At 36.7% G+C, this 12,399-nt stretch overlaps 1 protein-coding gene across 3 annotated transcripts in view; it reads left to right on the top strand.

Annotated features, from left to right (window-relative positions):
• Positions 1-12,399, top strand: part of INPP5F (inositol polyphosphate-5-phosphatase F) — a 92,726-nt gene that overhangs the window by 28,752 nt on the left and 51,575 nt on the right. For all 3 annotated transcript variants that reach the window (XM_004265768.4, XM_049697467.1, XM_049697466.1), the window contains exon 3: positions 11,372-11,508. In XM_004265768.4, coding sequence (XP_004265816.1) covers positions 11,372-11,508 — 137 coding nt within the window. The remainder of the gene's footprint in view (positions 1-11,371; positions 11,509-12,399) is intronic.

The following is a 12,399-nucleotide window of genomic DNA, read 5'->3' on the forward strand; positions in this document are numbered from 1 at the left end:
TATCTCGACATTAAAATGCTAAAGTGTGTTATGAGTATGATTTAAAAAGTTTGAGTTTGGTCCGTGGCTGTCAGTGGAGACCTTGCTATGACACTCAACGACATGAAATATTTTTATACTTTAGTGTTTAATGAATGGAGTGTCACCAGCGTTGCCTTAGTAGTTTCCTAAAAAGCCATTAGAAAACCCCACTGCTCAAGGGCACTGGAGAAAAAGGAAGAGAAGCCTGACAGGGTCCCTGCAGAGCTCTCAGCCTCTGCTGGAGCCCTGCTTCTCAGGCACGGTCTTTAGATAGTGCTTCTGTTTAAATACAAGTTCAATTGTCTGCGTACAGTTGCACTTGAGAGAAGTGGATTGTTTTATTGTCTACTGACAACTCATATAATAAAAACATGTAAGGATTGCGATGATGGTTGTACAACTCTAAATTCTTCAGAATCGTTGACTTGTTATACTTAAAATGAGTGAATTTTAAGGTATATGAATTATATCTCAATAAAGCCATTGAAAATATTTAAGTCAGAGAATAGCTTTTGTTGTATCCTGTTGTCATTACTTCTGATTTTAACTTAATTTAAAAATTAAGTAATCTACCTTTTGGTAACAAAGGTGACTTTTTTTCACGTACTAAAGTTGATTTGAAGGAAGTATTTTAAAGAAACAGTGTTATTCGGGACTTCCCTGGTGGCGCAGTGGTTAAGAATCCACCTGCCAATGCAGGGGACACAGGTTCAATCCCTGGTCAGGGAAGATCCCACATGCCGCAGAGCAACTAAGCCCGTGTGCCATGACTGAGCCTGCACTCTAGAGCCCGTGAGCCACAACTACTGAAGCCCACACGCCTAGAGCCTGTGCTCTGCAACAAGAGAAGCCACCACAATGAGAAGTCCACGCACCGCATTGAAGAGTAGCCCCCCACACCCCGCCGCAACTAGAGAAAGCCCGCGGGCAGCAACGAAGACCTAACTCAGCCAAAAAAAAAAAAAAGAAAGAAACAGTATTATTCATAACATAACATTTCTACCAAATAATCTACAATGTAATTTAAAAACAGTCATTTTATATTTGCTTTTTCATTCATGAGGGTCTCAGAACTCCTTATTTTGGAGGTAAGATTTACATTGGTGACTAGGTTCCTGGTTAATCCTTAAAAGATTCTTTAATTGTAGTTTAGCTGACCTATTCTGTTAATAGCTTTGGGTCTTGGAAGCAGGCAGCTAAGTGGTACAATTGGTTCCTTTCTTTGGCATCTTCTTGTCTCTGGTTTTTGCTTCCCTCTTCCTTTTACTCTCTTCCCAGGTACCTCGGTGCTGAATGACCCTTCCCTCCTCTCTTTGCTCCCCTCAGCCTGCTCCATTACTTTATGCTTCAGAATTTTCCATCACCTCCCTTGTCCCTGATCTGAGCTCCAATCTCCTTGGTGCAGATGGTTCCACCTTCCCGGTAGGAGCAGTACTTGAACTGGACACATGAAGGTGCCCCATAGTTCTGAGCTCTCTCAAGGGTCATCAGATAAGCATGCTGCCTAGTTCTGAGCGTACCTCTAACTGGCAGATTTTTATATCCTCAGGCAGAGAGAAACTTTAGAGGCAAGCCAACTTGCCTCTTCTGTTTCACGGTCGTTCCATTTTCTAGTTATAAATGAATTTGTTCTTAAACTCTAGTTGTTTCCCTCAATGATCCCTATGGCAGTGATATTAAAAGTTTTTTTACTCCATAAAGAGAAGAGGCTTGTTAAGGTAAGATTGACTGACTGACTGTATGGGCCAGCTATAAACGTGCTTCCTATATTTATTTCCTCCTTTATATTCTTATTGAACATTTTGAAGTGATTACAATCAAATTATTATCAGGTCTAATTGTGTTTAAGAAAGAAGATCTTGGTTCTTGGCTATCAGGTTTTTTACAGCCGGTAGGCTTGGGTCCCTTCATGCACAGGGGCCAATCACCTCCAACCTTGAAGCATACTTATGTCACCCCCCAAAGCAGTAATTTATCTTCATGATGATAAACCTTCATCATAAATAAAAATCCCAATTATATTTAGTATGCCTGGGTTTAATAGGTAGGAAAGTATGTAATATATTAACATTTTAAATAAACGTGTAAGAAAACATCTTAGCACTTTAGGAAGATAAAGATATAGTTATCTGGAAAATGTACTTTTTATTTTTATAATGTTGACTTTTTAAATTTTTATTTTATTTTATTTATTTTTGGCTGTGTTGGGTCTTCATTGCTGTGCATGGGCTTTCTCTAGTTGCAGCGAGCGGGGGCTACTCTTCGTTGTGGTGCGCGGGCTTCTCATTGCGGTGGCTTCTCTTGTTGCAGAGCACGGGCTCGAGGCACGCGGGCTTCAGTAGTTGTGGCTGGCGGGCTCTAGATCGCAGGCTCAGTAGTTGTGGCACACAGGCTTAGTTGCTCCGCGGCATGTGGGATCTTCCCTGACCAGGGCTCGAACCCGTGTCCCCTGCATTGGCAGGCAGATTCTTAACCACTGTGCCACCAGGGAAGTCCCCACTTTTTGTTTGGCCGCACCATGCAGCTTGTGGGATCTCAGTTCCCCAACCAGGGATTGAACTCATCCCCTCAGCAGTGAAAGCGTGGAGTCCTAACCAGGACTGCCAGGGAACTCCCTGGAAAATGTACTTTTATATAGAAACTCATTTTGCCCATGGATACTCTGTAAGTTAGACTTTTATAGTTTTCTAGGACTATTATAAATAGAAAAGACTTTATATTTTTATGGCGTATAATAGATTATTTCATTTTATGGCAGGTCATTATTAAGGATTTTATTATTAGGATGAATTTAAATTCATAGGTTAAGCTGAAGATGCTTCTGATTCCACCATTTGATACGTTTGAAATGGAGCCTAATAAGTGTACCTCTTGGCCCTAGATGCTGTTCTTATGAGTCATTGTCAGTTTTCTATATACCCAGACTTAGGAAACTTTAGTAGGCAACAGAGCGACCCATCAAGAAACACTGAGTAGTTACTATGCTTGGAAAATGAACAAATTAATAATTGGCTCTTTGGTCACTGAGAGTATTAGAAGCCCAATATAATGTACTTTGAAAAAAATAGCTCTGGTGTGCTGGTACTGTTACTTGTATTTCTACTTAACTGATGTATAATGGTGTACGTTGCTCCCTGAAATATATTCAAAGATGTATAGTGCTCTATTTCCATTAGGAAAAGAAAGCATTTTTCTTAATGTAGTTTTAAAAAATAGAAATAACCTTAAATATAAAGCAAAATATTATATTAAACATACCATGAATCCATATCTTTTAGTAGAAATCTAAATTCATGCATAAGTTTGCATAAAACCTATAGACTTACGCTCATATTCATTTAAAAGTACTAAATGGCCAATTAATAGCTTATGCAATAGGTATCAATGAAGTAGGTTTTATGTACACATTGGACTGAATTTAAATTCCTACCAAAGATTTGTTTTAAAAAAAAAAGAAAAGCAGGATCCTTCAAATTGGAACATAATTTATCTTGAGATAAGCCGTTAAGACATTACCCAATTATTAGAGTCTCTTAAAATGCATAGTGTGTTAATATATTATATAACGGATCATTTAACGATACTTCGTACATTTTAAAAAATGAGATCAAGAGAAACTAGACAGATTGTTTCTGACAGCAAGAGACTAGCAGTACTTGAAGAGATAATAGCCAAGAATTTTTGAAAACCAACTATAAATACAAGTCACAATGTCAAGAAATACTTTGAACTGCAAGGGAAAAAATACAAAGAAAACCACCCTTAGACACCTTGTAGTAAAACTGATGAAAACTAAAGACAAAGAAAACATCCTAAAGCAGCCAGAGAAAAACCACACATTAAATTCAAGGGCATTCAATCAGCCTTGATAGGAACAATGGAAGCTGGAAGACAGTGGAATGCTGTCTTCAAAGTGCCTGTCTAGAATTTTATACCTTCAAAAATTAAGGAAAAAAAGACATTTTGAGCCAAACAAAGAATTTGTCATCAGCAGTATCTGCACTAAAAGAAATACTAAGAATTCTTCAGGTAAAAGGAACATGATTCCAGATGGGAGTGTGGAGTTGTAGGAAGGAGTGAAGGTCAGTGGAAAGAGTAAATGTGTTGGTAAATTTAAATAAAGTTGGCTTTATATGAGGTTTAAAATTAACGCAGAATGAAAACACACAACAATAATAGTAACAATAGTGAGCTAGAAAGGGCTGATGTTCTAAGGTCCTTTCACTGTCCAGGAACTGGCAAAAATACTAATTTACATTAGGCTTTTGTAAGTTAGGGCTCCTATTATCAGACCCTACAATATAACCACTAATAGCATAATAAAAGATTGTAAAAACCTAATAAAGGGGGAAATGGAATAATAATAATTTTAACACTTAATAATCCAAAAGAAGGCAAGAAAAGAAAGCATGTAGAACAGGTGGGACAAATGGTAAGACGGTAGAATGATTCTTAAGTTTATCAATAATTACATTACATACAAATGGACTTAGTACTCAGTTAAAAAACAAAGCTTTTCATAATGGAAAAACAATAAAATTCATCTACAAGCTGCTTTTAAGACAAATACCTTAGGTATATGTGTATGTATATAGAATGGTCCAAAGTAAAAGGATAGAAAAAAAAGAGAAACCAAGCAAATGCTAACCTACTGAAAAATAATGTGTCTATCCCAATATCAAAACAGACTTTAAGGCAAGAAGCATAAAGAAGATATACATTTCAAAAATAGCAAAAGTTCAAGTCACCAGAAAGATATAGCAATTTTAAATTTGTACACACCTAAGCCTTAAAATATAAAAAGGGCAATGAGTCATTTGCCTTAAACTTATTAGACTGTCAACTTGAAACGGCAGAGAAACATATGAGTATTCTTATTATCAGCTTGACACAGAAGAAAGGAAAGGTGAGCCAACTATAATCCCCTTTCCTAATTCTCTTTTTTCCTTCTTACCGACACATCTCCATTCTCTGATTCATCTGGTACAAATGCAGACTCCGAGCATTTATTAGAGGCGTAATCTACAGACGCTCTTCAAGAATTTAAATATTTGTTACTTGAATATTATGTTACAACTTCGGAGTATGTAGTAACCACCTGGGTTAGTATTTATTGGCATGCGGATATAATTATAAATTCTATTGTGCTGATTTCGAGTGTTAAGGCAGCAGGGTTCTCTCTGCTTTGTCATTTCCCAGCTTCTCCTGTTGGACACTCCAGGTGACGTGGACCTAGGAGAGGTGAAGGAAGTGCTTTGTCCTCAGGAATATAGTCTGCAGGATTGGGACAAGCTAAAGGAGGAAAACATATGAGAGTCGTTATCAGATCCACCTTCTTTTTTATTTTTGCCTTTGGTTGTAACGTGAATGTTTATAGAGAGACACAGAGAAACTGGAAAGTGTCCAAAAGAGCAGTGAAAACAGAACCTTTGTATGCTACAAAAGTAAATAAATAAGTTTTTTTTTCTCTAAAAGAATTAAGTCTTAAAAAAAAAAATCCCATTGAACCAGTTCAAATCAGAACCAGTCTTTGGAAAAGGTGAGCCAGAAGAAAAATATCAGAAAAGCAAAATCATTTTCACGCAAATATTTCATTCACTTCAAGTGTCTGGCCCACAGAATACGTACTGCCTATGTATTTCTATCACTAGGGGCTCTTTTAGTTGAATCTCACTTAACCTGTTTGCCAGATTAACCAACATGCCTTACTGCCTCTGCAGAGTCTGTTGGTAGATGCATTGGATGCTCTGAAGGCCGGGGGAGACTGGGTAGGAAGCCCTCTCCCTTCTGGTGGATCGTGTTTATTTCCAATCCTGTTCATACTTGTTTTACTCGATATTGTAATTACATAGTTAAATAAGCCCATCAACTATGAGTATTGATACAAAAAGAAAGACTTCCTGTTTCTATGAAGGCTAAATTGAATGCTTTGGAAAGACTAGATAAAGCTGTGCTGCATCAAAAGAAAAAAAATGGTAAATTACCCCACCAAATACTTATTAGGGGCTCATTCTCAAAGAATGTGGGAATTTAGTTCCCTGACCAGGGATCATCGAACCAGTGCCCCATGTAATGGAAGCGCAGAGTCCTAACTACTGGACCACCAGGAAATTCCCTAAATTATGTATGTTTAAAAGGTCATTGTTAAACTCTCAAGTAAGATTAAAAGGACTAATGCCAACAATGGTAACCAATTGCTCTCCTAGTCTCTGCTAGTCTCCTTATATGAGAGAACTCACAAGGTGGGGTTTGGATTAGATTTAAAGAATTGCCATGGAGTGGGGAACAATGGTCAAAGGGAATATTAATTGTATATGTAATGTTTACATTTTTAAACAAATGGAATGTATTCCTTTATTTCCTATCGAATTAACATTAATAAAAATGAAAAGGATCGCTAGACGTTCATTGTTGGATCAAATGCTTATCTTTTCTATATGTCAGTAGGATGGATAGTCATGTTGAGAAATATGTAAGATGCAGTACTTCCTAGAGGTGAGGTCACGAGTAGGGAGAAAAGAGTTTCATCCAATTTTAGGAAAAAAAAAAATTTTTTTTTAAATGAAAATCTTTATCCTGCCATTACTTATCCTCTTTTAACTGAGTCAGTTATTGTATAGGGCAAGCAATTGAATCTTTTCCAGGACTATTGTTTTAGTTTGCCCTAACTGGTCATGCTTTTCAAGATAATCACTTCCTAATCAGTTTTCTTATCTTGTTGGGGAAGTCAGATTTTCCTGTCTGTCTTTTCCTGAAGGAGTCAGGGTTACAAAATTGACCTTTTTTCCCATTGTAAAATGTTTAAAAAGTTGAAAAAATATCTTTATGCTGAAAGACCTTGCTAGACTAAATTACCTTTGACACATGGTTGTACCGCATATCCAGAGTTCAGTGTGGCAGCTTTAATTGAGCCAAGTTTCTTCTGCTGGTGGGTGATATAAATTAATGCAGTAACCTGCATTTGTGCTTTTAAAAACTTTATTACAAAACTATGCCTGACTGGATACTGGGATTGCTAAACAGTAGTGATGCTATATATCAATACTTTTACATTTTTCTTGGCTTAAAGCACAAACTAGAGAAAATATATTTGGATCATTTAACCCTGTAACTAACATGCTCATTCTTGCCGAACTTCCAGGCTTCTATGTGTTTATTATTGTGTTTTGTTTCACCTAAGGCAAAATAATTACAGGAATACATATTGCTATTTCTCATGAGGTTTTTTGTTTGTTTTGTTTTCTAGGGGCAGCCTAGAAATAGTGTCCAATTCAAATTTTTCATTTTCTTTCCATTATGATTTTAATGTTCCTTTGAACACTATTTCAAATACCTGTGTCTCTGTGTTTGACAGGAAATACACTTTTTAGTTTTTCTCATTTATTTATTTATTTATTTATTTATGGCTGCGTTGGGTCCTCATTGCTGAGTGCAGGCTTTCTCTAGTTGCGGTGAGCGGGGGCTACTCTTCCTTGTGGCGCACGGGCTTCTCATTGCGGTGGCTTCTCTTGTTGCGAAGCACGGGTTCTAGGTGCGTGGGCTTCAGTAGTTGTGGCACGCGGGCTCAGTAGTTGTGGCTCACGGGCTCTAGAGTGCAGGCTCAGTGGTTGTGGCACATGGGCTCAGTTGCTCCATGGCATGTGAGAATGTTCTCGGACCAGGGCTCGAACCCGTGTCCCCTGCATTGGCAGGTGGATTCTTAATCACTGCGCCACCAGGGAAGCCCACTTTTTAGTTTTTTACTCTCTGCTGTGGTAGATAAGACTCCTAACAAGTTCTTTTGTTCTTTAGAAGGAGTTTTTTTTTCAAAAATGATTGAGACATAGTTCACACACCATAAAATTCACTCTTAAATTACAATTCAGTGGTGTTTAGTATCATTATAAGGTTGTACAACCATCACCACTATCTAATTCCAGGACATTTTCATCATCCCATCTTACTTAGATTATAACTAGTAAATATCGATTTCCTTATCTATCTTACCCTTAGTTTTTTCATTTTGATCAGTGTGTAAGACTGAAAACAGTAAGACAGGAAACTGTATATTAAAAGACTTATGAGATTTTAACCCAGTGCAATTTGTAGAGCTGGTTGGAAGTCAACTACAAAAAGACATTTTTATTCATGGTCCCCACACTCCCAGTGTCTAAATTATTTCAAAGCAGATTCCAGATGTTTTTCTGCAGATACTTCAGTATGTATTTCAACACTAATTATTGACACACCATGCTTTCCCCCTCTTTATTATCATTTACTAGATGCCCATATTTACATGGGTCTGCATCTGTCTTCTCTGTTCTTTTCTAGTATTCATTTGTCCATTCTTGTACTGGCACCACGTTGTTTTATTTACCATAGGTTTATCATATGTTTTGCTACCTGGTAAACATTAGCTTTTAGTAATAATAACAGGAATTATAAAAATTATTTAGTCCTCATAGATACTGTCTGAAATAGGTGGTTTTATCCCATTCTACAGATGAGAAAACCAAGAATTGGAGCAGTTAAGTATTAAGCTGAAGTACATGACAAATAAATAAGGCAGCTAAAATTTGAGTCTTTCTGACCTCAAAGTCCAGAACACTGAGGCTTCTCTGAAAAGGGAAAGCTACTGTTTACAAAATTTTTTCTCTTTTGTTTGAGATCATTTACATGGTATTTTCTCAGATTTAGTCTTCATTATAATCCCTCAGGCATATTGAACTTAAGTCTGTAATTTTTTTATAGAAGCACCTCAGTTTTTCAGTTTCTGTGTATGAGTTTAGCTAGCTAAACTCTAAAAATATGCGTATTTTATTTTTGAATGTATTTGAGTTTGTAAGTTGAATTTCAGTATTGACAATACCAATGTTTTTGTGGAAAAAAGCATGCCTTTCGTTTCCCAAGTGAGTCTATGTGTGGGGTAAAACCTCTGTGTTTGAAATTTAGTATTTTTATATTTTTGGTACTATACCATTAGATGGCTTATTGGAAAGACATTTATTACATTTGATTGTGCACATTGTGTTTTTGTCATTGCTGTAATTTCTTAAAATCGCAATTCTTAATGTTAATATGAAAGCAAGAAGGCATAAACTGGGAAGAGGGCTTCCTAATGTTGGCTTGTCTGATCATCTGCCAACACTAAATTGTTCAGTGTAAAATAGAAATTATTCCTGTGAGGTTAAGAGACCTGTGGTAAGAATTTCTTTTTATTCAGCAGACTGTATTAGCATTCAACAGTTTATTATGTATTATGTGCTTTATTTATTTTGTGTTAGGTTTATTGTGTGTTAGGTGCTTGGTAACCTTAATCTGTGCCTGACGTACTTCCCAGCACATGGTAGGTCCTTGGTTAAAGTTTAATGATATTAATGAAATGACCTGCAAAAGCCTTGAAACTTTGGAGTAGATTTCTACCCTATTTTATAAAGAACTATGAAACGTTTCCAAATTCTTGCATTTATGAAATGCTTTAAGCACATCTCCAGAGCACTTTCCCTCAAATGAGAGTTGACTAATATTTGGGGGAAAAATGGGGGAAATTAAAATACTATATATCTTTTAAAAATATTTTTTCATAAGGGGAATATATATCCATCATGCTATTTTTCTATAGTAAGAAATTCCTGAAACACTGTTTCAATTATTTTTATTTTTGGTACTAATTAGGTAGTATTTTTAAAGGGTGTAGAGTCTCATAAAATGAAAAATTGCTTTTGGATGCTGTCTTTCATAGACCATTTCTCAGTTAAATAGAAATCTTTTGTGAGAAGTAGAAATTTGGATTGGAAAGATAACTATTGGGCCTCTAAGTGTTTTCTTTCCTTTCTTTCTTGTAATTATTAAATACTTCTTTCATTTGTTTTACACCCCTTCCCCACTTTCTTCAATATATTTACTTATTTGCTCAGTCCTAGTGTACACATAAAGTAGTTTTGGAATTGCTAACTCATACTCTTCTGAAAAATAATTCACTAACCAGAGTACAATATTGTATACAGTTCTTTTTGTCTTTATCCTTGCAAAATACTGTTTTCCAAAGTTATTTAGATTAGTTTATTTCTCCTACATTATGGTTACGTTTTCCATTTGTAACAGAGTTGGGTTACTCTTTGCATTTTGTTTTGGGTTCCCTTCACATTCTGGTTAATTTGAACTACTTGTTTTTGAGGGGATGTGAAACATTACCATGATTCTAAGAGTCAGAACTACATGAAAGGGTATACTTGGAGAGATGTCATCCCCCTGATCCCTTTTATCCCATTCCTGTTTTCTCTTCCTTCCATGTCATTTCCACCTACTCCTTGTTCAGTAACCAATCTCATTAATTTCTAATTTCTCTTTCCTCTTTTTTTTTGTACAAATGAGCAGATATGTGCATAGTTTCTCATCTTTCTTACAGAAAGGGTGGCACACTCTAGATACTCTTTCGTGCTTCGATTTAATACTATATCTTATTATGTAATACCCTTATTGTATATTAATAATATCCAGTTTATCCCCTTAATGTATTGAGGAATCACTTCTTAGCAGTTTACAGAATGCTTTTTTACAGCTGCATAGTACTCTATTGCATAGATGTGCCATAGTTTATTCAGCCATTCTCCTATGTCTGGGCATTCTAGTTGTTTCCAGTATTTTACAGTTGTAAACTGCTGCAATGAATAGATTTGAGTATGTGTACTTTTGTGTTGTTGAGGTGTGTCTTCAAGGTAAATTCACAAGAGTGGGATTGCTAGGTTCAAAGGTAAGTGTGTATGTTTTATTATTAGTTATCACAAAATTTCCCTCCAGAAAAGTTGTGTGCATTTGTATTCCCACCAGCACTAGGAGAGTGCCTGGTTCCCACAGCCTGGCCAGCGAATGTGCTGTCATACTTTTTTATTATCCCCAAGCTGATGGGTGAGAATGGTATTGCAACATTTTAATTTACATCTCCATTGAAAATCTTTTCATACATTTAAGGGTCATTTTTGTATCTTTGTTGTGCTCTAAAAGGTACCAGTCCACAGCCTGTTAGGAACCGGGCCACGCAACAGGGTGAGCGGGGCGGGGAGGAGGGGGGAGCAGGTAAAGCTTCATCTGCTGCTCCCCATCGCTTGCATTACTGCTTGAACCATTGCTCGCGTTGCTACCTGAACCATCCCCCCCACTGCTCACATTACCACCTGAACCACACCCCAACCCGCCTAGGCCATGGAAAAATTGTCTTCCATGAAACCGGTCCCTGGTGCCTAAAAGGTTGGGGACCACTGCTTTAAAGGGTTGTATCTTTTGCACACTGTGTTTGATTATTCACCTTCAGCTTGCCGGGACAGTACCACTTTATAGAAGCCAGACATTAAATATGACTTTTCTCTTTCAGATCTTCCATGGTGGCTTATTTTAATTCGGCAGAAAGCTTTGGTGGGCAAACTTCCAGGAGACCATGAGGTCTGTAAAGTTACCAAAATTGCTGTGCTATCACTTTCTGAAATGGAACCTCAGGATCTTGAGCTAGAGGTAAGGTAAAGTCTCAGGAAATTTTATGGAAACTTGATATAGATGTAATGGCAACTATGGGGATTTGGTTTCATAGACCAGAATCATAGAGTTTTAGAGCTGGATAATATCTTTAGAGTAATTTAATCCTGTGGTTTTTAAGTCTCACTTTGGTAGTGGAAACTTTGTTTTAAAATCTGTGAAATCCAGTATATAAAACGCATAGAAGCCAGAGCTGCTTTTGTTGAGGTAGTGATAGGAGAAGAGGGGTTCCTTGGGGCCCTGCCTACTTGGCTTCTGCTGGAAGCCACCTTCTGTTTCTAGGGATCCCTAAGACTCTGCATAGCACAGTTCAAAAACTGGTTTGGGGTAGGGGAAGTCAAGAAGGTGAGATTTAACTTTTATTATATCTTTTATCTATATTTCTTGAAATTTCTCTCAGGCTATATTTCTCTTGTAGTTTTTTTTTTTTTTTTTCATTTCTAATTTTATTGATTTGAGTCCTCTCCCTCTTTTTCTTGATGAGTCTGGCTAATGGTTTATCCATTTTGTTTATCTTCTCCAAGAACCAGCTTTTAGTTTTATTGATCTTTGCTATTGTTTTATTTCTATTTCACTTATTTCTGCTCTGTTCTTTATGATTTCTTTCCTTATGCTAACTTTTGGTTTTGTTTGTTCTTCTTTCTCTAGTTCCTTTAGGTGTAAGGTTAGATTGTTTATTTGAGATTCTTCTTGTTTCTTGAGGTAGGCTTGTATAGCTCTAAACTTCCCTCTTAGAACTGCTTTTGCTGCATCCCATAGGTTTTGGATTGTTGTGTTTTCATTGTCATTTGTCTCTAGGTATTTTTTGATTTCCTCTTTGATTTCTTCAGTGATCTCTTGGTTATTTAGTAACGTATTGTTTAGCCTCCA

The sequence above is a fragment of the Orcinus orca genome, chromosome 14 (assembly GCF_937001465.1).
Source record: "Orcinus orca chromosome 14, mOrcOrc1.1, whole genome shotgun sequence".
Taxonomy (NCBI): domain Eukaryota; kingdom Metazoa; phylum Chordata; class Mammalia; order Artiodactyla; family Delphinidae; genus Orcinus; species Orcinus orca.